General features: G+C 41.8%; 1 protein-coding gene across 1 annotated transcript in view; it reads left to right on the top strand.

Annotated features, from left to right (window-relative positions):
* Positions 1-25,883, top strand: part of CFAP46 (cilia and flagella associated protein 46) — a 169,050-nt gene that overhangs the window by 135,446 nt on the left and 7,721 nt on the right. The window contains exons 50-57 of the mRNA XM_054983246.1: positions 66-169; positions 1,637-1,827; positions 6,859-7,023; positions 9,824-9,897; positions 20,849-20,909; positions 21,365-21,400; positions 21,834-21,933; positions 22,791-22,903. Coding sequence (XP_054839221.1) covers positions 66-169; positions 1,637-1,827; positions 6,859-7,023; positions 9,824-9,897; positions 20,849-20,909; positions 21,365-21,400; positions 21,834-21,933; positions 22,791-22,903 — 844 coding nt within the window. The remainder of the gene's footprint in view (positions 1-65; positions 170-1,636; positions 1,828-6,858; positions 7,024-9,823; positions 9,898-20,848; positions 20,910-21,364; positions 21,401-21,833; positions 21,934-22,790; positions 22,904-25,883) is intronic.

The raw sequence follows: 25,883 nt of genomic DNA, 5'->3' as shown, positions 1-25,883 counted from the left end.
TTCTGTAGTTATGAGTCTCATCCTTTTTTATTTAACCCAATTAGCTTTTAAATTTTTTGTGACAGAGCATAGAAGAAGAATATTTTACATCAGAATTCCAGGCTATATTAAAAGATATGGAAGAATATGTGAAGCCTGTATTGTCGCAGTTTGATTTCTCTGAGCTGAGGTAATTCTTACCACCTTCTCAATGAGCTATTATGTGTACAAATTACTACATGCTTACACTTAAAGGTTTAGTATTTATGGCCCATCGTCTCTGCTTTCTCCTGTGGAGAAGTGGGTAATGTGAGTGATTCACCATGTCCAGTTCAGCAAGGTTTTGTTGAATAGATTAGCCCTTTAGTTATGATTTAAACATGAGAATTTGAATGAAGATATAATTTCTTTTTAAAACAGTGTTCATATATTATAAGATGTTTTTTGTTTATAGACTTTTTTTAAAGGGGACTTTCATGAACAAAAGAGTATAACAAAATAATTTCACAGTGGTTGTGCAATGAAATAATTAGTAAACTGGCCTCATAACCTCATCTTACGAGTATTATTAAATATAAATTATGTTCAGTATAAATGAGAAATGTGCACAATACAACACCACCCACAGTCTCAAAAACCATTCTGACATCATAAACTGTCTGGGAAAGGAGAGGCTGTTGTTATAATGGCTAAGGTTAATGACATACAGAAGACTGGAAACCAACTCACATTGTGTAGACCACTGTCGTCAGACAGCCATTGATGGCCCTTTAAAAAAAAATACTAAACTGTAGGGAGCCCAATCTGGATTAGGACTAATGGCTTTTAGGCCACCCCCCCCCCAACATTTTCCAGATTTAAATTCTCACCTCAGAGCTGCTATTTATCTGCAGAAGAGGGAGGGAATATGGCAAACAGCAACTCAAGGTGAATAAAATCAGGAAAACAAAACAGGTGGAAAGACTTTTAAACATCTTTCCCCTATACTCCTACCTGATACGAATCGAGACCATCCCCCCTCCCCCGTCAATAATGGCTGATTTTAGCATTGGCTAATAATGGCTTTGAAGAATGGCAAAAAACTGCATAATCAGATAAAAGAATTTCTTGTAGATGTGCAAGAATACATTTGCACAGATATACATGAAGATCACTGACCAGAGCTTTTCTGTCTACTCAAAACATACAAATCAGACAATCATGGGAGACCGCATTATCTGGGACATTGGCACTAACATAGTATGTTCACATAAACATCTGATTATTTGAACTCCATCTTTCATCCCTATGCTATTAGTACCACTAGTGGCTGCTCATCTCTATTGCCAATGGTACTGTGCTCATGAGACAAATGGGGAGAGACATACAACTTTTCAAGAGATGTGCTTGCTCCTCCTAGCCTCAGGTAGCATTCATTGTCCATGTATGAGGCCAGCCGCTTTTTTATACCAAAAGACATAAGCCATTCTGTACTGCAGTGGGCTATACAAACCTGTGTGGTCTATTAGGCTCTGGGTTTCCTTGTGCATGGTAAAGCCAAGCAAGAATGTTGTGGATACTGCTTTTGTATCATAGGTAATAGTAACTAACTCCGTTAGTGTCTTTTAGACATTCCATCTTACAGCTTATTTTTAAGATCATATTTTTATTTCTTTAGACAGCTAAGTCCAGAAGTTTCTCCATCTGTCTCAGTAAAATCCAAAACTGCTGACTTAGTCAAGCCAAAATCTGCTGACTCAGGAAAGTTCAAAACAGGAAAAGATGAAAAAGGTGACTCAAGAAAAAATAAAGTAAATGAGTCAGGGAAACAAAAAAACAAAAATAAGGAGAAAAGCAGTGCAACTCAAGGTACGTCTTAACCTTCAAAGTATATTGATATTGAAAAATAATCACATAAGAGTCATAAAGTATTAGTTATCACATACAACGCTCTTCATGGCCTTGGCCTGGCATACCTATGGGACCACCTCCCTCCCTATGTTCCTCCACGGCACCTTTGCTCATCTGAACAGGGTCTCCTGTAGGTGCCACCCTGCACATGGGTGAAATCAACAGCAGTCCATACAAGGGCTTTCTCTGTCATGGCCCCTACCCTGTGGAATGGCCTACCTGAGGAGGTCAGGAGAGCCCCTACTCTCCTAGCTTTCCACAAACGATGCAAAACCAAATTATTCAAAAAGGCTTTTGTATTGTAGGGAGGGGCTCTCAGATGCTTTGCTAATGAGTTAAGGAAGGGCCATAGACTTCACCACTAATGTCAGCCCTAGAATTGTTTATGTTCTGTTTCAACATTTCTTCAACTCTGTATTGGATTATGGTTGTTGGGGGTTTTCCGGGCTGTCTTGCCGTGGTCTTGGCATTGTAGTTCCTGACGTTTCGCCAGCAGCTGTGGCTGGCATCTTCAGAGGTGTAGCACCAAAAGACAGAGATCTCTCAGTGTCACAGTGTGGAAAAGATGTAGGTCATTTGTATCTACTCAGGAGGGGTGGGGTTGAGCTGAGTCATTCTGTAAGAGTTTCCCAGGGTGTGGAATGCTAATGGCGGGAGGCTTCACTGTATCCTGAGGCGGTTCTTTTGCATATGGATTGGTGCTTGATGTGCTAATCTTCTCTGCAGGGCTATTGTCGGGTGTGGAGTGTTTTGTTGGCCTGGTGTTTTTCAGAACTGGAGCCCATGCTCTGTTCATTCTTAAGGTTTCTTCTTTCCTGTTGAAGTTTTGCTTATGCTTGTGAATTTCAATGGCTTCCCTGTGCAGTCTGACAAAGTAGTTGGAAGTGTTGTCCAGTATTTTGGTGTCCTGGAATAAGATACTGTGCCCTGTTTGAGTTAGGCTATGTTCAGCCACTGCTGATTTTTCAGGCTGTCCAAGTCTGCAGTGTCTTTCATGTTCTTTTATTCTTGTCTGGATGCTACGCTTTGTGGTCCCGATGTAAACTTGTCCACAGCTGCAGGGTATACGGTATACTCCTGCAGAGGTGAGGGGATCTCTGCTGTCTTTTGCTGATCGTAGCATCTGTTGTATTTTTCGGGTGGGTCTGAATACTGCTTGAAGGTTATGCTTTTTCATAAGCTTTCCCATCTGATCAGTAATTCCTTTGATATATGGCAAAAACACTTTTCCTGTGGGAGACTGTTTTTCTTTGGTTGTTTGATTCATCCTGGGTTTGATTGCTCTTCGGATTTCATTTCTGGAGTAGCCATTTGCCTGAAGTGCGTGGTTTAGATGATTAATTTCCTCATTGAGAAAGCGCGGCTCACATATCCGTCTTGCACGATCCACTAATGTTTTCATTATGCCTCTTTTCTGTCGGGGGTGGTGATTGGAGTTTTTGTGTAAGTACCGATCAGTGTGAGTTGGTTTCCTGTAGACCTTGTGACCTAACTGAAAGTTTGCTTTGCGGATGACCAAGGTATCCAGGAATGAGAGTTTTCCCTCACTTTCTTTCTCCATTGTGAATTGTATGTTCAGGTGGATGTTGTTGAGATGATTCAAAAACTCCATCAATTCTTCCTCCCCATGGCTCCAAATGATGAATGTATCATCCACAAACCGGAACCATACACTGGGTTTGTGGGGTGCTGATTCTAGAGCTGTTTTTTCAAAATGTTCCATGTAGAAGTTTGCTATAACTGGGCTGAGTGGGCTCCCCATGGCCACCCCATCCATCTGTTCATAGAATTCGTTGTCCCATTGGAAGTAACTGGTTGTCAGACAATGATGGAATAAGGCTGTTACATCCTCTGGGAAAATCTGATTAATCAGTGCAATAGTGTCTTTTACTGGAACCTTGGTAAACAGGGATACAACATCAAAACTGACAAGTATGTCTTGTGGATTGAGTTTCAGAGAACTGATTTTGTTGATGAAATCTGCTGAATCTTTGATGTAAGACGAGGTTTTCCCGATGTGGTCCTGCAGGAGATCTGCCAGATGTCTAGCTAATTCATATGTCGGTGAACCAATGGCACTCACAATGGGTCGGAGTGGGACTGAATCTTTATGTATTTTGGGGAGTCCATATAGTCTAGGTGGCTGTGCTTCTGTCTTGCATAGTTTTCTGTGCGTGTCGGGATGTAGTGAGGAATTCTTGATCAGCGCATTTGTTAGCCTGGTGATTTTGCAAGTGGGATCTCGTTTTAGTTTTTTGTAGGTGGAGGGGTCCAGGAGTTCCTTAATCTTCTTTTTGTATTCCTCCGTTTTCATGATCACTGTAGCATTGCCTTTATCAGCTGGTAGAATGATGATGTCTGGATCTGCATTGAGGGTCTTGATGGCATTTCTCTCCTTGCGTGTTATATTGCTGGTGGGAAGCTTTGCCTTTCGTAGAATCCTGGCTGTCTCTCCTCTTATTTCCTCAGCTTCCTCTTCAGGTAGATGACGGATGGCAGCTTCTACATTTGCAATGATGTCTTCCACAGGAATTCTGGTGGGGGTGACTGCAAAGTTTCCTCCCTTTGCCAAGATGGAGGTTTCTTCTGGTGAGAGTTGACGGTCTGTCAGATTGATGACAATGCGTGCATTGTCGAGCATTGGGCTTGTCTGTCTTTTTTCCTGTAGTTTGTTAAACTTCTGCTTCTGTCTGGATGTGTGGTTGGTAAACACTTGTTCCATCTTCCTGTAGGTGAGATTATCGACCTTGTCCCAATCCTGACTTCTCATTTTATGGCTGGTGTTGATATGCAAGCAAAATAGCTCCTTGTCTGTGGCAGCAAGTTCTCTGCGGGTAGTGTGGATTCTCTCACGTAAGAGGGCCTGTTCTAGACGGTCATAAATGCGGTTCGCCTGTGTGGTTTTGAAGATTCTTTTAGTTGTGAGAAAGGATGGAATGGTTCTTGTGTCCCTGCAGCGTAGAAGAAAGGTCAAAGAACAGAGTAGATGTGCTTTCTTGTTCCGAAGTGTTTCCAATCTTCGGGTCTGTTGGAATGTTTCCTCCCCGTAGAGGTGTTCGATGTATTGTCGAAGGCTTTCACGGCCTTCGGCTTTTCACGGCCTTCACGGCCACTTACACAAACCCAGTGTATGGTTCCGGTTTGTGGATGATACATTCATCATTTGGAGCCATGGGGAGGAAGAATTGATGGAGTTTTTGAATCATCTCAACAACATCCACCTGAACATACAATTCACAATGGAGAAAGAAAGTGAGGGAAAACTCTCATTCCTGGATACCTTGGTCATCCGCAAAGCAAACTTTCAGTTAGGTCACAAGGTCTACAGGAAACCAACTCACACTGATCGGTACTTACACAAAAACTCCAATCACCACCCCCGACAGAAAAGAGGCATAATGAAAACATTAGTGGATCGTGCAAGACGGATATGTGAGCCGCGCTTTCTCAATGAGGAAATTAATCATCTAAACCACGCACTTCAGGCAAATGGCTACTCCAGAAATGAAATCCGAAGAGCAATCAAACCCAGGATGAATCAAACAACCAAAGAAAAACAGTCTCCCACAGGAAAAGTGTTTTTGCCATATATCAAAGGAATTACTGATCAGATGGGAAAGCTTATGAAAAAGCATAACCTTCAAGCAGTATTCAGACCCACCCGAAAAATACAACAGATGCTACGATCAGCAAAAGACAGCAGAGATCCCCTCACCTCTGCAGGAGTATACCGTATACCCTGCAGCTGTGGACAAGTTTACATCGGGACCACAAAGCGTAGCATCCAGACAAGAATAAAAGAACATGAAAGACACTGCAGACTTGGACAGCCTGAAAAATCAGCAGTGGCTGAACATAGCCTAACTCAAACAGGGCACAGTATCTTATTCCAGGACACCAAAATACTGGACAACACTTCCAACTACTTTGTCAGACTGCACAGGGAAGCCATTGAAATTCACAAGCATAAGCAAAACTTCAACAGGAAAGAAGAAACCTTAAGAATGAACAGAGCATGGGCTCCAGTTCTGAAAAACACCAGGCCAACAAAACACTCCACACCCGACAATAGCCCTGCAGAGAAGATTAGCACATCAAGCACCAATCCATATGCAAAAGAACCGCCTCAGGATACAGTGAAGCCTCCCGCCATTAGCATTCCACACCCTGGGAAACTCTTACAGAATGACTCAGCTCAACCCCACCCCTCCTGAGTAGATACAAATGACCTACATCTTTTCCACACTGTGACACTGAGAGATCTCTGTCTTTTGGTGCTACACCTCTGAAGATGCCAGCCACAGCTGCTGGCGAAACGTCAGGAACTACAATGCCAAGACCACGGCAAGACAGCCCGGAAAACCCCCAACAACCATCGTTCTCCGGCCGTGAAAGCCTTCGACAATACATCTGTATTGGATTCTTACTAATGCTATGTCTTTGTAAAATTGTATTTACCCTATGGCATTGTTTATGGAGCTGTCCCTGAAATTGACTGTATTAATTTCACACTGTGTAATCCGCCTTGAGTCTCAGTGAGAAAGGCAGACTATAAATGACATTAAATAAGTAAATAAATAACTTAATCAGTGGCTTCTTACAAAACAAAATCATTGTATGTTTAAGTTTATTTACATTATTTACACTATTGGTAGACATGCACTCTCTAGGATTGATAGTATCAATAACAATCATTATATCTGGAGCAGGAAAGAGATGTTGATTCATGACTCTTTATTTCATTGTCACGCTTCTACAAACAGAGAAGTCTTGCAATATGTATGATTCAGTGTGACCACTACTGACACCCCAGTGCTTCCCTGAAATGTTTCAAGAGAAGACATGCTACTTACTTACTAATTCATTTTACTTAAGGATTAGAGGCTCAGGTCCAGAAGGTATTTGACAGAAGGCAAAATGCTCACCATTTAGAATTACTTACCTTTGTTTCCCATGAATTACTGACCTACTCATCTCTCTTGTATTCAGCTGGTACTGCAGACATGGGAGAATGTATGATACTACTGGCAGATAAATATCTCATGGAGCTACCTTTGGAAGCTTTGAGTATTTTTCAAGAAGAAGCAATAAGTTCTGTGTCCAGAGATTTTTCTCTCCAGCTTTTGTATAACCGTATACATAAAGAAGAATCGGGTATAGCAATGTTGACTTACCTTTTTCCAAATGTGAAGTATTTCAAATATTTTCTAGAATAATATAAACTAGACAACTTCTTAGAACAAGTTATAATAGTGTGAATATTTTTGAAAATGTACATCATCTCTTTACTAGCCAAGTTTGTGTCATGAGAAGATATTTTAACATTTGCTTTATTAGTCATAATGCTAGTCATTATTAGTCATTATTAGTCATAATGCTACGCTGAGACTGTTGTGAACAAATCTGATGTTTTTAAAATATTTATACAATTATTGTAGATATGTAGTGTAAAGGTAGTCCCCTGTGCAAGCACCGAGTCATTACTGACACATGGAGGGACGTCGCATCATGACATTTTCTTGGCAGACTTTTTGTTATGGGGTGGTTTGCCATTGCCTTCCCCAGTTATCTACACTTTACCCCCAGGCAACTGGGTACTCATTTTACCAACCTCGGAAGGTTGAAAGGGTGAGTCAACCTTGAACCGGCTACCCGAACACAGCTTCTGCCAGGATCAAACTCAAGTCGTGAGCAGAGCCTGGGCTGCAGTACTGCAACTTACCACTCTGTGCCACGGGGCTCTTCATGTTGTGTAAAATTTCTCTCAAAATAACTCCCAAAAAGAACCATCAGGATCCTCTCAGTGATTAAGATACAGTGATGAGCATCAAAGGGCAACAAAGTTTGTCATCCTAGCAAAAGACACAGTTCCATGTTATTTACCTTGTCTATTAGAGAAGTGGAGGCCAGAGAACAAAAGCACAATAAGGGACGAAAGTCTTCCCTCCACATTTGTTTTCTCTGGCAATCTCACCACAGAATCATAAGCTTTTGCTAAGCCTGTGAAGCTGCCTGTTGACAAAAGTAATGCTAATGTAGCCAATCCTGAAACTTGGGTCTACTGCCTTGTCCTTAGAAGCCCACAGATGCATCCAGGCTCAGGAAAATATGGGGGTGGGCAGGAGAAACTGTGACGCAAAAGAGATGAACAAAGCCATGACAAAGTATTTTCAAGCATGACCTTGACTAGAAGCTAGTTCCAGGGCTGACAAAAGGAACAACTTCTTCATATAGGATGCAAAAAGGTTGTAGCTTTAGAAAGGGATTAGATCAAGGCTTGACAGGCCAAGTCCTCTGTGAATATGGAAACTCTGTGTATATTCCAGAAGTGGCCCATGGAAGCATATTGCTTCTGGACATAGAGGTTCCATTTAAATGTCATCATTACTAATAGCCTGTCGTGATGTATATAATCCTTGGAGAGGGGGATGAAACAGGGAATGGCTGTTTCCTTCATGCCCTCCTCAGAAGTACAAGCTTGTTGCCACTGGAAACAGAATTCTGGACTTGATAGCTTGATCGTGTAAGGCTTTTACTGAAATTGAGCTTTACTGAAATAGAGCTCTAAAGGACCAATGTTTGTGGGCCTTGCCTTGATCATGCCTCGCTTCTTGGAATCAGTACATTCTGAGGACCAAGTTACACATTGGTGTTATTAAAAAGATGGGTCTGGATTCTCTGGACCCAACTTGGGTTCCCGTAGCCAAACAACAGCTGTGGGGAATGGCTTCTTTTAGAAAAAGTAGAGTCCAAATGGGATCAGACTGCTGCCACAAGGGAGAAAGGGCTTCTGCTTCCCCCATCAGCTGTTTTCTTATGCCAAAACAGTGAAAGAGGGAGGGTGTGTGTGTTTGTTATTTCAGCTCCACATGCACAGAATACTCAGTGTAAAGCAGAAGAAACAGAGAAATAACTCCCCCCCGCCCCCCGCAGTGCTGTTTCTGTGTGGAAAAATAACTTAGGGAAAGGCAGGAGTCCATCCTCCCCAGAGATGGCAATATAGGCCTGTTTGGGCTGTCCTCTTTTTTAGAAGCCATTCCCCACAGCTGCTGTGTGGTTGTGTAGAACCCAGACCCATCTCTTTAAATTCCCCAACGTCTAGTTTGGCCCTGAGAGGGAATTCAGAGGGCAAACATAACCAGTTCTGCTAAGAAGCCTACTCTGGCCTAGTTGATGGGATTTACTCCCAGAAAAGTGTTCTTTGGATTGTGCTACCAATAACATAATCTGAGCCAAACAGACATTTCTAGCTGAAAAATCAACCACTCTCAGTTCATGAAGCTTAAGTTGGTTCCTCGTTCTCAGTTCCTTATTCACAGTTCCTTATTTGAAAATCCAAACACAAATATTGGGGAAAACTGAAAAGCCTTGCACCCCCAAATAAGGTTTGAAGAAGCACATATCATACATTTCCATGTTCAAGTGACTCTGCCCTCCAAGTAGATCTATACTGGGTCCAGCTCAAAAGCCCAGTTCTTGTGCGAACTGTTTTAAAGTAGGGTGTCTGCATGACAGATGCATAGGCTGGAAGGGGGGAAGCTACACCCCAAAACAATACCTGAATCATTTCAAATCATACAGCCCCACGCTCCAGACACTGTCCCCTACAAGAAGACATGACCCGGTGCCAATCCAAATACTGGTTCTGGAACTAAGCTCCTATTTGGTCTGTCTCCAAGAAGTTTGTATTGGGAAGAGATGTGAATAAGGAACTGGAATGGCTCCCTGCTTGGGTTGCCAGGTCCCTTTGCCCTCCTGGCAGGAGGGGGGAGACCCGGCACTCCCCTTCTTTTTCCTCCTGCACAACACCAGAGTTCGAGTTCCACACAAGGAACTTGGCATCATCTGATAAAGTCTCCATTCTCTTAAATATATATAATCTCCAGATTTATTCTGGTTTGAGAACTAATTTTTAAAGTGCTCAAGTAATTTAAAATGATTATGCCTTTAACAGAAAATGAAGTGAAAAAGGATGCAAAGGGTGCAAAAGAGTCAAAACAAAAAAGTGATTGTAAGAAGGGCAAACAGGTAAGTCTGTGATTTTGTGATTATTCATTGTGATACAGAGCTGTACTTCAAAGCCCTAATCAAGAGATATCCTAATGGGTGAAACTGGTGATCTGTGCCAGTCTCTAAAGCAGGACACTGGTGCCACCAACAAAGATGAGGGAAGTTCCTGTATACCCCAGGGAATACCTAGCTGTGTAGAAAAAGACGGCTTTCCCTCGGCTCTCCAGAAGTGGGGGGGGGGGGGCAGCCATGCTAAGCATGTGCACTGCCCAACACAACTGGCAGTAAAGTGAAGCAGGAGAACACTAAGAGTCACCAGATACTAACCTGGAAATCCCTTAAGAAGCAACAGAATTCTCCTCTCGAGACATTTCGGACAATTGAATCTGAGGTTTGAGGGTAACTGAGATCCCCTTCTTCTTTCCTCATCTTCTTGATTTCAGACCCTTTCCTCACTTAATACAAGTGCATGGAAAGAACATGTGCTGTTGCATTGTTCTTCCACTGTCAGCTGAAAGTGCAGTTATAACTGTGAACATAACTAATGAACATTTCCGAGTAATATTGCTTTATGGTCTTGCAATGTCCATTGCCACTGTTGATCACTGCATGGTTGACCTTTCTCAAATCAGCCACCCAAAAGCCAGCCCAGGGATGCCCAGTGTGTTTGCCTGCCTCTCTTGTTTGCTACAACTTGACCCTTCTGTGAAATTCTGGTTAATTTCAGGAACTTTCACAAAGCTCTCTGCTCCTGTAAATCCCTCCATTCACATCCCCATATCATTGTCACAGTCTGGGGCACCCTACCCCAGCGGAGAAGGGGTGGAGCAGGGACATGGCCTTAAGGAAGGCCACAGCCAAGTTGCAGAGGTGAGAGAAAAGGCATTGGGTCTGACAAGAGCAAGGGAAGTGCAGACAGGAGGAAGACCCTCCAGTACCAGCTCCCTATGGAACAAAAGCCTCCTCAAAAGAAATAGCCTCCTTAGGAGTAGAAGCATGGAAGCAAAAATGGGAGTGACCCAGGGAAGAGGGACAAAAGGGCCCAGCTGAAGGAGGTGAAGGAGACAGCTGGCTGTCAGATGAGAAGGAGCAGTGGGCAGTCACACTTGGGGCCTCTGAAGGCTAGAGAGTACCAGGCCTCCTTAGGACCTGAAAGGCAACATTCCTGGCCCAAAAGGAAGCCAGAAGGAACTTTTCCCACCCCACCCAGGCAGACTGGCTCCCCTGACTTAACCCAGCAGAGATAGTGCAGTGGCCAGGACAGAGACAGGAGAAGGAGTCAGACTGGGAAAGCAGCCCCAGCTTCCACCTGTTTTATGCAGTTTTGTTTTTGCTGGGTGCCTTTAGCATGCTAATAGAGAGACAGGATATAAACATAAAAATAAATGTGAAGCTGAAAAGGGAATAGCAGTTAATGAATCACTTGAGGGGAGAACATGATGTGATGGTTGAGGTTTTAAAGGCCATCTAAAAATTGATAGTGTGCTGTGTTGTTTGACCAGTACGGTCTCTACTCCAACTTCCATTTGACTGACAGACCCTAAATGACTTCTGAAACATGACAAGAATGCCCATTGGAAACAAAGGGAGAGGCCGGAAGGCCCATTGGATATGAGGGGAGCCAGGAATGTCCATTGACTTGCAGTGGCTCCATTGAAATACATCACTGCATGAAAAAGATGTGAGAAGAATGTGGAGTGAACCTCGAGAGCCATGCTCTGCTACCAGGATAATAGCCCCCAGAGTGGAATGATGGCCTCCAGTCCAGAGGAACTGCTCCAGAGACTATCATTCCATCCCCGAGCAAGATCCGCAAAATCCATCCTGCCTCTGCAAACAGCAAAAGAGAGAGTGGTCTGGCCTTACAGGGGAAGAGCCCCAGAGATCCTAGGACTTCACTCCACATCTCCCCCCGTCCCAGCATCAATCTCACCCCCCGCATGTAGCAGTCTTCTATCTTGCTTTTCAGATGCCAGCAGCTCTGTCAGGGAACAAGAGTCCTTTGTGGGGGGCCCCTCACCAGAAACATACAATCAGCACTCCAAGACCCACCCCACTGCCTGCAGTGAATTTAAAGGGGGGGAGAGAAGCTGGTTTGGGCTGGAGCCTCCAAGGTGCCACTGGACACCTGCACCTTTGGGCAGCAGAGCCACACAAAGCCTCTTCAGGGCCACCCCATTTGTACCAGCCCAAAGCTAAAGACCATTTTCTGGTATATGTGAAATGGCATCCCTACAGGGAAGTGGAAAGGGACTGCTGTCATGAACAGGCAAGCAAACAGACAGGGAGGGAGTAGTTGTTTGACACAGACTTTATTGAACTACCAAAAATGAAGAGGATGTCTGGACATGTGTTGCCAACTTCCCTCGCCCAGGTGGAAGCTGTGCCTGTTAGTGTGGCAGTTGGGGTCAGGAATGCCATTCCTTGTGCTTCTTTCTCAGGAGTGGGGTTGACCCATGGGCTGCTTGGGGAACCACTCCTAGGGCCAGCTGAAATAATAGTCAAGAAGGATTACTGGGAGCTGGAACAACCATGCCTCTTGGCTTCCCTGTTGGGTCATAACCTGCCTGAAAGGGAAACAGAGACATGTGTGGTGACAGGCCTGGCCTCATGCAAGCCACAGCCAGGTCAGCCACATCCGGGAAGGGTGTCTATAGCTGGGGAATGTGGCTGCGGCTCCATCGCCTCAGTTGCTGCTGTAAACCAGATGAGTCTGAGCCAATTGAGTCTGAAATGAGCCGCCGCATGGGCTGCCTGAAGCCACCCCCCAAAACAGCTGTATTGAGCATGGCTTTCTGGGCAACTGCACCTATGGCAGACATGGGCTGCACTGGCTAACAGGTAGCCCCCCCCCCAGCAAGCCTCAACCACAAAGGCTAGCATTTGGGGTGGCACGGGTGAGGGGAGAGGGGAGGCCGGTGTGGATGAGCAAGCCAGGGTAGCCACCTCCCCAAGCTCCTTCTTACCAGTCGTTTAACCCTTGCCCCTCCCTGAGCATGGACTCAGGAGATGGGTAACTTGAAATGGAATTTGGATGGTAGTTGTTAGTCAGATGTTCTGGATGTGGCTCCTCTCCCATATGTGAGTATGAGGCAAGCCCCGAATTTCACAAAGTTCCCCCCTGTGCACTCTTGCCCCATCACCATGAGTACCCTCTCCAACCTCGTGCTCTTAAGTCCCCATAGCAGGAGGCTCTCAGGGAGAGCCTCCAGCCACCTCCCTACTTACCTAGGGTCATGGGTGCCCTGGCCAGAGTTTATGTAGGGTGCCCAAGGAGCTGATTAACATAGGAGGGGGATACAACTACCATGGGGGCACAAGTGGATTGATCCCTATGGTAGCTAGCACTCTATGCTCCACTGGGCCACTTGGGTGGGGCTGTGCATGGGGTAGTGGTTGACTTTTCCTGTACAATGGGCACTTATGGGCTATGCCATTGTTTTCTGTGGCGTAACGTTCCACCACTGCTGGGGGCCAGAAATGGCTTAGGGAGCCGACTAATCTGCGCCCCACCTCCCAACACACACCCAGCATGCCAGTGCAGGGACTTCTGCCACATTTACATCTGCAACTGGCCACTGCGCTGGCATAGGAGGTGATACGCTGGCATAACTCCTGGTCGGCTCCTTGAGCACTTTTGCGCCCCCTCCCTCAAGATTGCGCTGATAGTCTCCTTTTTGAAATTTTACTGAAATCAGCTTGCTTTATCTAAAAAGTCAAGCTCTGAGACATACAGAGTCTCCTGAGAAAGGATTTCTTCCTGCATACTACTCTAGAGGCACAAATTCCATCTTAAAACACTCACTGTTTTAGCCTGCTTACTCTAAAACCAGGCTCTGAGACAGGATCTCTCCAATCTCACGCTTCTGAAAGCTCAGAACCCAGGGCTTTTTTTTCTGGGAAAAGAGGTGGTGGAACTCAGTGGATTGCCCTTGGAGAAAATGGTCACATGGCTGGTGGCCCCACCCCCTGATCTCCAGACAGAGGGGAGTTTGGATTGCCAAGCCCTGCAAAACCTATCTGGTAAGACCTGACAGTGTAACAGATTTTTTTTCTATCATTCCCCCTTCCACATACTTTCTTCTATGGGCCCAGATTGGCCCACTCTGCACATATACCAAATTTGAACTCAGGGGATTGGTAACTGACAGAAAGGGGCAGGATCTTAGCCCATCTATCACACATGGTTCTTCCTTTACTCCAACCCATGCTGTCTAGGTTGGACCATACACTATTTACTTACCTTCAGCCCCTTCTCCTTGCTCCATTTAACTGTAAGGGTCAGGGAAAGTGTAGGTAAGGCCAGAGTTCAAATAATTATTCTGCTGTACAGCTCACTGGGCAACTTCTGGTCAGTCACTAAGAGCCAAGCTACAAGTGACACCTGACACAGGTTGGACACTTGTCAGCTTCTCTCAAGTTTTGATGGGAAATGTAGGCGTCCTGGTTTTACAGCTTGGCTCTCCATTACAGCTGCAAGACCAGGATGCCTACATTTCCCATCAAAACTTGAGGGAAGGGGGGGCGGGGCGTCGTGAGCGTGCATGCCAGACGCGTGAAGTTCAGGCTCCTGACTCAAACTCCCTCCCGACTGATTTAATCAGCTTTTAACCCGAGCTCTTCATAACAAATCATGGGCAAAACAGGAGGTAATAAAAATAAGACTTCAGAATTGACCGTACAAATGGTTAAAACCTTTTTCTCACCATCTGAATCAAAGAACGGGGCTGAGATGGAGCTGCATGCTGCAACCAAGATGGCTGCTGCCCCTGCCAGTCAGAAGGCAGATTACAAAGAAATCCAGGTACTGGAAGCTCATATTAATCTTAAACTAGATCAACTTGAGGAGAAATTTGCTAATCGGATGGAAAAGTTGCTTAAGCCTATGAATGAGCAGCTAACCCTCATTAATGAAACTCTTCAGCAAGTTACTAAAACAGCTGACTCAGCGTTAGACCTCAGCCTGTCTTTGCAAAAAGACGCGCGCATAATGCAAGCAAATGAATACTGGCTGAAAAATAAAATCATGGATCTAGAGAATAAAATAAAATACAATAATTTGATATTCCGCGGATTTACAGAGTCAGACGAAGGCACAGCAGATTTAACTGCGTTCTTATCAGGCTGGCTTGCTCATGAGCTGCAATTGGAGAAGGGGGTGGCACCAACCATATTGTCTGCTTACAGGCTGGGTTCCCCTCGAAATCTGAGAGCAAATGTTAACAGAGACATTGTTGTCCGCTTTTTGGATTCCCGTACCAAAGAAAAAATCATTCAAGAAGCAAGGAAAAGAGGCACGTTTTCTTTTCAAGGGAAAAAAATACAAGTCTTCCAGGACCTGTCAAATGAAACGCTGCTGCATAGGAAAGAGCTTAAGCCTGTCACCTCAACGCTAACTAAAGCAAATATCAGATACAAGTGGGTGTCATCGACTAAGCTACAGGTTGCACATCAAGGCAGAGTTCTTCATGCAGTGGATATAGTCTCTGGCCTGAAACTTCTCACCGATTTGAACTTGCCAACCCAAGACTTGATCGTCAACCCAGCAGAAAACATCTCGGCTCAAAACCTTCCCACTCAAGAGAGATGGATCACAATCCCCACGAAATCATCTTCTTGAGCTAGAGATTGTTCACCAATGTCTCCTGTTTGACTCGGCTTTTGATGCGAAGAGCTTGCAAGGAATAAGGGGGGTGGGGGAGGGGTGGAAGGAAAAGAGGGGGGAAATTTTGGCTTGTTTCTTTTTTGTCTGAGAACTGACTGTTCTCTTCTATCGCTACCCTTATCTTTTTTCTTTCTTTCTCTCGCTGCCCTTCACCCTTTCATCTCCAGCTATTTCATCTTTTTCTTGCCAATCTGTGGTCGGGGGGGGGGAGTGGGAGTTACCTGTTTTTCATTCTAGTTCCCAAATTTCTTAGGGACCTCCAGATATAGGGAGGTAAAGATTTCTTTCCTCCCTATTAGTAGTACAGGAAATTTCTTTCTGTGCTTCTGGAGGGGTTAGCTCTTTGGTTTCAAGGAGCTATAGTTTAGGTTAGTTATGTCTAAGTTGTTACTGGTTGGGGGGTGTTTTGGGTTAGTTGGTACTGTTAATGTTTTCCCCTGGAAGGTCTGGTCATTCTTAGCTTCCTATGGTAAGCCGTGCAAGGTAAAGGAAGAAGCAATTCTTCATTCTAGAGCTGTATTTCTTTTGTCTGAGTTTATTACTTGTACTCTGCATCAGCTTAGCCTCTTCACAATGTTAGGTCATGACAGGGAAAATTAAAATTGTTACTTTCAACTGCAGAGGCTTAAATAACCCCATTAAGCTCAAACGTGTTTCCACAGCTTTAGCACAGCAGAATGCAGATATATTATTTTTACAGGAGACCCATTATAAAAAGGAAATGCCTCAGATACTGAAATCTAATAGATTTAATTTGCAGTTCCAAGCTCCTGGCTCCTCAAACGCAAGGGGGGTTGCAATTGTATTTTCGAAAAATATCAAATTTCAATGGGTAGACTCTGAAGTGGACCCTAGAGGAAGGTTCATATTTATCAAAGGGAACCTGGAGGGGACAAGGGTAACCCTAGCTTCGATTTATGCGCCTAATGATAAGCAACTTGATTTTTTGCATGAAACCTTTTCCAACCTATGTATGTTTGCTGAAGGTGAGATTCTGATTGGGGGGGACTTTAATTGTATAGCTGATTTAAATCTGGATCGGTCCCAGAGGGATGGGAGACGTTGCAAGAAAATACCACGTCAACTGAAACTACAAATGTTGTTCGATAAATTTGCTTTTAAGGATGTCTGGCGAGCTCACCATGGAGTAGAGAAAGATTTCACTTATTTTTCAGCCCGGCATCAAGTTCATACCAGAATCGATTTTATTCTGGCCTCCAGTAAACTTTATCAAAATTTAATTTCTTCTAATATTGGGAGTAAAATCTGGTCAGATCATGCCTGGGTGGAAAGTCACTTGAATTTAGATGATAAAATAAAACAAGAAACTCATTGGCTATTAAATAAATCTCTTTTATTAAACCCATCTATACATAAAGAAATAGAGAAAGTACTTGAAAATTATTTTAAAGAGAACGTTGCAGGGGAGGTCTCCCAGGCAACAATTTGGGATGCTATGAAGGCAGTGGTCAGAGGGAAAATCATCTCAGTAGCCTCCTTCTACAAGAAAGAAAGAGAGAAATTCAGATTGGACATTTTAAGCAAAATCCAAGCACTAGAAATTAAGCATAAAAAATTTAATAATAAAAAAGTTTACAAACAACTTCTGCTTGAAAGAAAGAAGTTGGAATCTCTAGAGTCCTCTAAAATCAAGAAGAACTTACTTTTCTTAAAACAGAAATTTTGGCACAGAGGTCCTGGAACACTTCGCTTGCTTGCTTGGAAAGTGAAAAAAAAGATCTCAGCCCACCAAATTAATCTGATTAAAAAAGGCAATAAGGATTATACTTCCAATAACAGGGAAATGTTGGAAGTATTTTACAACTTCTACTCTAAGCTCTATAGAACCACAAACCCATTTATATCTGATATTGACAACTTCTTAGCATCCTGCACCTCCCTAAAAAGTCTTACGCCAGCGCATAGGGAATTCTTGGAGTCGCCCATTTCTCTCCAAGAAATCACAGAGATTATCAAGAAGCTTAAACTTAACAAAACTCCCGGCAGGGACGGTTTTCCTGCCGAATTTTATAAAAGCTTCACACATAGCTTAGCAGAACCACTCAGGCTGACTTGCAATGCAATTCTTACCCAGGGCATCTTCCCTCAGTCATGGAATGAAGCCTCGGTCATTGTGATCCCCCAAAAAGGTAAAGATGTCACCCTCCCATCATCCTATCGTCCGATTTCTTTGCTGAATCAGGATGCTAAAATCTTTACAGCTATATTGGCCAACAGATTAAACAAAATCATTAATCATTACGTTCACCCTGACCAAACCGGCTTCATTCCACACAGAAACATGGCAGACAATGTGCGTAAATCTCTTAATATAATCAATCATTGCATTACCTATCAAATGGAGGCTCTCTTGTTGTCACTTGATGCAGAAAAAGCGTTTGACAGCTTGGAAACTAATTACCTTCTGAGACTCCTGTCAAAAATGGGTTTTGGCCAAACTTTTATACGATCAATCAGCTTACTTTATGCCAACCCTACGGCCCGGTTAAAAATAAATGGTATAAATTCAAAGGATATTAAACTTACAAGAGGGACCAGGCAGGGCTGCCCCTTGTCACCACTACTGTTCGCCCTTGCTATAGAACCTCTGGCGGAATCCATAAGACAATCAGCTGAGATCAAAGGCATTAGAATAAAAAGTCATGAATATAAAATTTCTCTCTTTGCTGATGATATGGTTCTGTATATCTCTCACCCTTCTGCTTCATTACCTCCCTTGGAAGACAAGTTACATACCTTTGGTCAACTATCAGGTCTTAAAATTAATAAATCTAAATCTGAAATTTATCCTATTAATTTATCCCCAGACACACAAGCTCAGATAGCCTCCAATTATGAATACCAATGGATCAGCAAGAACTGGGTCTATTTAGGAATCACGATCCCTGTCAACCTAGCAAATTTAAAGGAATCTAATTTTAAAACCCTAGAACTCAAAGTTATAGGTGAATTTAAAGAATGGAGCAAGTTGACTTTATCCTGGGCTGAAAGAATACAACTGGTCAAAACCATGATTTTACCACTTTTCTTATTTAATTTTCGTATGCTGCCTATTAATCTCACTGATCAAGATATCCAAAAGTGGCAAACTCTTATAAATAAATTTATTTGGGCTAATAAACGTCCTAGACTTAATTTTTCAACCATGAAACGTTCAACCAAAAAGGGTGGCTTGGCTATTCCAGACCTAAAATGTTATTATATGGCAGCACAGCTAGCAAACATAGTGCTTCTTTTGCATTCCTCAGATAGTTCAGACTGGACATATGCTGAAACTGCACATCTTCTTCCCCATGATATAAAGGATATAATTTGGACAGACCCTAAACACAGGCCTACCCAAACTCTTGCCAATCCATTTTTGAAATCTACTATATCTGTATGGGACAGGGTAAGAAACTATCTAGCTCCTACACCGTCACCACTATCATCCTTCCTGGACCAATCGTGGTTTCCACCAGGTCAGGATTTAATTTCATTTCAGCAATGGAAGGTAATTAAGAAATCTAGGATCATTGACATCACCAAACATGGGGCCATCCTAACTAAGGAGCAAATAGAAGGGGATACAGAGGTTGTGGTCCCTTGGTATCAATACTTACAATTATCTCACCTTATAAGCAGCCAATTATTTGTCGACTCCTGGAAACGGGAGTTTACAGATTTTGAACGTTTATTAAAAAAAATAGAACCTCATCGTAAAGGCCTCATAGCTAGCATCTATTCTAATTTAAACTCACAGAATGATCAATCCTCATTAAGGTACCAATTGAAATGGAATACGGACTGCAGTACCCCCTTAACAGAGGAGCAATGGTCCACAATATGGTCTGGCAAGCCCCTAAATTCGAACGCAATCAATATCAAAATGTCTTCTTTTAAATTGTTGTCGAGATGGTACATGACTCCTCAATTACTACACCAAATTAATCCCAATTTAACACCGCTCTGTTGGAAAAAGTGTGGTCAAATTGGTGACTATATCCATTTGTGGTGGTCTTGCCCCAAGATCCAATCATTCTGGGACTTAATTTCAAGGAAAATTAAGGAGATTACAGATTATGAACTGCTCATGACTCCAGAATCAATTTTGCTGGGTCTTTGGGAAGACCCTGTCATACCAAAGGTGCGGAAAAATTTAATATTTATGTTACTTGCTGCTGCAAAAATGCTTCTAGCAGCACACTGGAAATCAGACAAGCTTCCGAAGCTACAACAGTGGGTTCAGAAAGTATGGGATATTTTTATTATGGAAAAAATAGCAGACCACCTTCATTCTATTGATAAACCACAGTATCAGTCATCATTCTTTACGCAATGGTTGCCCTTTTTGAATTACTTATACAATACTGATCAACTGCCTAATGCTGACATCAATACTTTTAGTTTCTTAGCTATATTATGAGAATATCTCCTCACTGTTCCCCCTTGCACTGTTTTTGTAGTCTATTACATTGGCTTTGTTATTGTTATTGACCGTTCCAAGGTTTGTTTCTTGTATTATTGTTATATGTATTTATGAATATTGTAAATTGTAAAATGAAAAATAAATAGTTAAAAAAAAAACTTGAGGGAAGCTGACAAGTGTCCAACCTGTGTCAGGCGTCACTTGTAGCTTGGTTCTAAGTGTCAGCTTAACCTTCCTCACTGGATTTTTATGAGGATAGAAAGGAGACAAAAATATCCTGAGGACCTTGGAGAGATGATTGGATAAAAATCAAATAAATAAATGGGTTTGGAATTGAGGGAAAGCCATTAAAAAGTACTTACAATTTCTCCTTGCACCGTGCTCCCGGCCCAAATATAACAAGTTGTCAGGAAAGGCATAATGTTAATTTTCACCTAGTATAAGCAAAATAACCTGAGTTTGCCCTGTGGCTGGAAAGTGGCGGATAGGAAATTGCTGTACTTAAGACTATTTGAAACAATTCGGCAAGGACTCATCCTAGTCATGGCATGCTCACTATGATTAAACTTTAGTAGCAGCCAAAATCCTCCAGAAAAATTATACAAAGTAGCATTTATTTGGCTTATTTTGAAAAAAAAAACCCAATGTTATATATGACTGTTTACAATGACTAAGGAGTAAGTAAGTAGTATATCATCCAAGTGTATTAGGATGGCTTCCTTAATGTTCCAATCCTAAACATGCATAGCAAGAAATAAGAAGTCCCACTGAACTTACGGAGTTTTCATTCTGAATTAAGTTACAGTGTGTCATGTCAAGGCATAATTGTGTTTACAATTATAATTGTGTTATAATTGTGTTTTACTTAATAATAGTTGACAATTAACCGGGTTCTGCCGCCCAACTGCATTTCAGTGGATGTACATAATGTTAAATGTATCCTTTTAAAAATTTCTGTTCATTGAACTGAATTCCTAGAGCTGTGTTTTATTGTTTGTGTTAAGGCTGACAAATACTTAGCCTGAGACTGTCCTGTATGGCCCGAAGCCATTCATTCCTACTACACTTCACATTAATGGAATCACCTTCAGGATTAGGAAATGATGCCCTTTAGTAGAGCAGAGGATTTGCCTATCAGTGCCTGTTGCATCTTGTCACCCACCCCCATTCAACAGTACCTATGTCAAGGAGTGTGGGGAGTGAGTAGTCTGTAGTTTGCCAACAGTTGCTGCCAAGGGAGAAGGGTGTGGCTGTGGGTCAATGGAAAAGGAGATGCTTAGGCTAGCAGCTGATTTGGAATGTGAGCGGTTTATGGAAGGGGAAATTTGAATGTAGCGAGTTGGAGGTGGGTTGACATCACTTACGTTCCTACCCTTAACGACATGTCTTAGATGTTGTTGATCCTTACAATGATGTGGGAGAAACAGGTAACTATTTGTAAAATCTATACCTTATTGTCCTCTTGCCATTCCATTAGCTGACTGTAAAACATTAATGGGGTACTGTTTTTTTGCAACACCACTGAGATAATTTTCAAATGTAGTACAGCTAATATATATATATATATATATATATATATATATATATATATATATATATATATATATATATAAGCTTAAAACACCAACATTTAATTTTTTTTAATTAAAGGAATGTAGTCACTTTTAAAAGTGTGTCTTTAGTGTATCTTTATGGAATAACAAGATTGTTTTAACATTAATTTATGAAAGTCATAAGAACAAGAACAATTCAATCTTCTATGTTTTTAAAGCTACACTAGTTTGAAATTATGTAATTGATATGTTTACATCTGTACTGAAAAATATAATGGGTGTAATAATTTAAAAAATTATATCTCAGATCCAGAAAGTCCTTCACAAGCATTTAAGTCAATCCAAGACAAATATGAGCAATTTACATTTTGCTGGGATGGAATTTTTGGTAGCATGCACATTCCAAGGTATGAATGTTTGTTGATATAGAATTACGTTCAGTTGACTAATTAATTTTAGAAGCTAAAGAAATATCTAAAACTTTTGTCTATAAATTACTAAGTGAGAGTTAAAACAAAAGATACCTTCCTGCTATGGTTAAACATTTTATTTTCCATAAATAGATACTTAAGAGTCTCCTGTTGAAATGAATGATGCCACAGTGTCCCAGGCCTTCCTGATTGTAAGAATGTGTAAATGGAGCTTGAAAAAAATAATCTGAATTAATGGGAAACTAGTCAGGAGAGAAATAAAGAAATAACATACCAAGATATATCTATAATTCTGATAAACAGGAATACTTGATCAATAGATTTTTAAATGACATCTTGCTTCATATACATTTTACAAGTATTCCTGCCATTGGTAGGATATAGAAACAAAAACATAACTGGTGATTAAAAAGCCAGTGATTAATGATTGAAAGGACATTGTGGTGTAGCGGTTAGAGTGTCAGACTAGGATCTGGAAGACCCAGGTCCAAATCCCTGCTCTCAGCCATGGAAGCTTGCTGGGTGACTTTGCGCCTGTCATACTCTCTCAGTCTAACTTACTTTACAGGGTTGATATGAGGATAAAATGGAGGAAGACAGACCAATGTATATTGTTTTGGGTCCTCACTGGGGAGAAATGTGGATATAAATGAAGTAAATAAATAAATAAATGCAAAGTTTTCTATAACTGAGCACTTCTCAAATAATACAGCTTTATATTAACATAATTTTGTTTCATGCAGTGTAGACTACATATAGTCATGATTTGCTCCATAATATCCCTGTATGTTGAGCATATTGTTAAAATAAAGTTTGGATCTGTTTTTTTTCAGTCAAGCTGAATGGGAATACTTATTGAGTAACTGCAGTGCATTTCTATTCTCTGGAACAGCAAAGTTCTTCTCTCATATGTTTCTGGACAGACTGGCTGCTATGAACATCCCAGGTGATTCAGTTAAACCCAGCATTTTCCCCCTTGCAGAACAATAAAAAAAATTCTGTTCATTTTGTATGGAAATGTAGGTTTCAGTCAATGTGAGGCTTAAAGCAAGTTTCTATAATCATGGTAGTGTGGTGACTTTTGTTTCTCATTCAAATGCAGTCTGAATGATTAGATTGAGGATCCCTTACCTTGTACTTTTATGACATGGGGATGGGGGGTGGGCCGAGGCTACATTAGAGAAAGTCACAATTCTCCCCACCGCCCTGCTGCCACACACATCAGTGGCACCCTTTTCAGAAACTGAAACAATGGCAGCGTGGGAAGGAGTCACGCCTGCATGAGTTTGTGTCATAAAGACTGGGGATTCCATGAGTCATTTCAGGGCACAGGAAGGAGTCATGTTGCATTAGCTTTTCATTTCTGATGGTTACATAAGAACAAGGCTTTTGTATGCAGTTATGACTAGAGATGGGCACGAACCTAAATGCAACCCAAAAAAACCCACGAACCAGGCCGGTTCGCAGTTCATGAACCAGGGTTTGTGGAAGTTCCTTTTCACGGAACTTCCACGACCTGTATACTGGTTCGTTGGGTCGTATTTACAGCGGCAGTTTAAACTGCCCCTTTAAGGGACTTGCAAGGACAGGTCCCTTTAAACTATTGCAGGAAAACTAACAAACACGCCGTGATAAACTAACTAGCACCAAAGGAGTCAAATCGGATGAGAAGCCAGCAATTCACTCTTTTCGCATCTTCATCTAGGCAGTTATTATATACAAATTTCCAACCTGAGAATCATCAGTCAATCAGTCTCATTTACAAATTCCAGAATGCAAAGCAAAAAACCCCACATTTACAATTATACTCACATATACAGATATCAATGTCATTCCTAGTTCTTTCAATTAACTTCAGCAACCGTCCACCCTTTTTGGCATGTGAAAAATACACTGCTGAGATCTCAATTTAAAGGGAAAGTATCCCTCTCTTAGAAACATTATTTAAAGAACCAGTCTCATTAGCCCAAAAACACCTTCACAAATATGGTGTAAAATCCAGATCTATATTAAGTCCCCCTGGGCTAATAGTATTGAGTTTAAAAATCCACCAGGTTTCTTTTTGATTCAGTTCTCTCCTGATAAGATCTATGTCCCTTTGTTTACTCACAAAAATGATGGTATAACAGAAATCTCTTTCGCCATGTTTTTTCTGAATAAAATGATCTACCAAAGGAGCGTCTGTAATTTTGCAACGTATCCGTGAAAGATGTTCTTGTATGCATATTTTGATGGATCTTGTAGTGTTGCCAATATAAAATTTGTTGCAAGAGCAACAAATTAAATACACTACATTTGGTGTATTACAATTAGTGAAATCCAAATTTGGTAGATTCAGTTTTCTTCCCTCAGTCTTGGGCATTATTAAATTGCAGGTTGAACAGGTGCCACAACTGTGATGGCCCCTAGGAAGAGCACTAGCGTGAAATTGTCTTAATTGCAAGTCAGAATGTATCAACCGATCTTTAATATTTTTAGTTCTCCATAGTGCTATCTGGGGTGGTAAATGGCAACCTGGAATATCTTGAATCAAAGGCCAATATTTAAGTATAATTTTTCTAATCGGGTTAGCCAATGGAGAGTAATCTAACGCAAAGGTCAATCTATTTTCAATAGTCGTCTTCCTATCCATCAAGATATTTTTCCTATCTCTGGATTCTGCGCGTTTTTTACAGTCCCTGACCACTGTACTAGGATTTATTTAGAAAATCTTTCTCAAGTCTGTTACTGTTAATCCTATAGTCCTCTATTAAAGTCGAGTTTTGTCTAAGCCTCAAAAATTGTCTATAGGGTAGGTTCCGTCGTAAGTGAATTGGATGAAAAGACCGAAAATGTAAATACGCATTGCGGTCTATTTCCTTATGGTAAGGTTTAAATCCCAGAGTACCTGCAAAAGTCCGAAAGATGGTAACATCTAAATAGTTAATGGCTGTCTCATTAATAGACCAGGTAAATTGGATGCTCGGATGTACAGTGTTCATCCAATGGCATAGGTCCAAGGCTATATCTTTATTAGAAACAATGATCAGTAAATCATCAATAAAACGCTTGTGCATGAGGATCTGTGAGGAATAAGGATTTACTTCCGAGTTGCAAAAAAACTTTTTCTCAAGGAGACCCATGAATAGATTCGCAACGCTCGGAGCAACCGAGCTGCTCATAGCAACCCCACAGATTTGAAAGTAAAATTTCTTATCAAATCTAAAGTAGTTTTTTTCTAAGACTATTTCCAATTCTGTCGGTGGACTTAAAAAGGGCCTAAGGTTCAAAAAATATTCCGCTGTTAATAGTGCATCTTCGTGTGGGATGTGAGTATATAGCGATACTACATCAAGTGTGATAAGTGCCGCCTCCGCCGGCAAAGCTGTACTTTCCAGTGTGGTGATTAACGCCCTAGTATCCCAGATATATGAGGGTAGATCTTTTACAAAGGGCTGAAGGAAAAAAATCCAGATATTTTGCTAAAGGTTCCAAAACAGAATTAGATCCCGATATGATCGGGCGACCGGGCGGAGGGAAGTTCTTGCAACAAAGAACATCTTTCACGGATACGTTGCAAAATTACAGATGCTCCTTTGGTAGCATTTTATTCAGAAAAAACATGGCGAAAGAGATTTCTGTTATACCATCATTTTTGTGAGTAAACAAAGGGACATAGATCTTATCAGGAGAGAACTGAATCAAAAAGAAACCTGGTGGATTTTTAAACACAACACTATTAGCCCAGGGGGACTTAATATAGATCTGGATTTTACACCTTATTTGTGAAGGTGCTTTTGGGCTAATGAGACTGGTTCTTTAAATAATGTTTCTAAGAGAGGGATACTTTCCCTTTAAAGTGAGATCTCAGCAGTGTATTTTTCACATGCCAAAAAGGGTGGACGGTTGCTGAAGTTAATTGAAAGAACTAGGAATGACATTGATAC

The sequence above is a fragment of the Eublepharis macularius genome, chromosome 6 (genome assembly GCF_028583425.1).
Source record: "Eublepharis macularius isolate TG4126 chromosome 6, MPM_Emac_v1.0, whole genome shotgun sequence".
NCBI classification, from domain to species: domain Eukaryota; kingdom Metazoa; phylum Chordata; class Lepidosauria; order Squamata; family Eublepharidae; genus Eublepharis; species Eublepharis macularius.
This window is presented reverse-complemented; position numbering and strand designations above follow the sequence as displayed.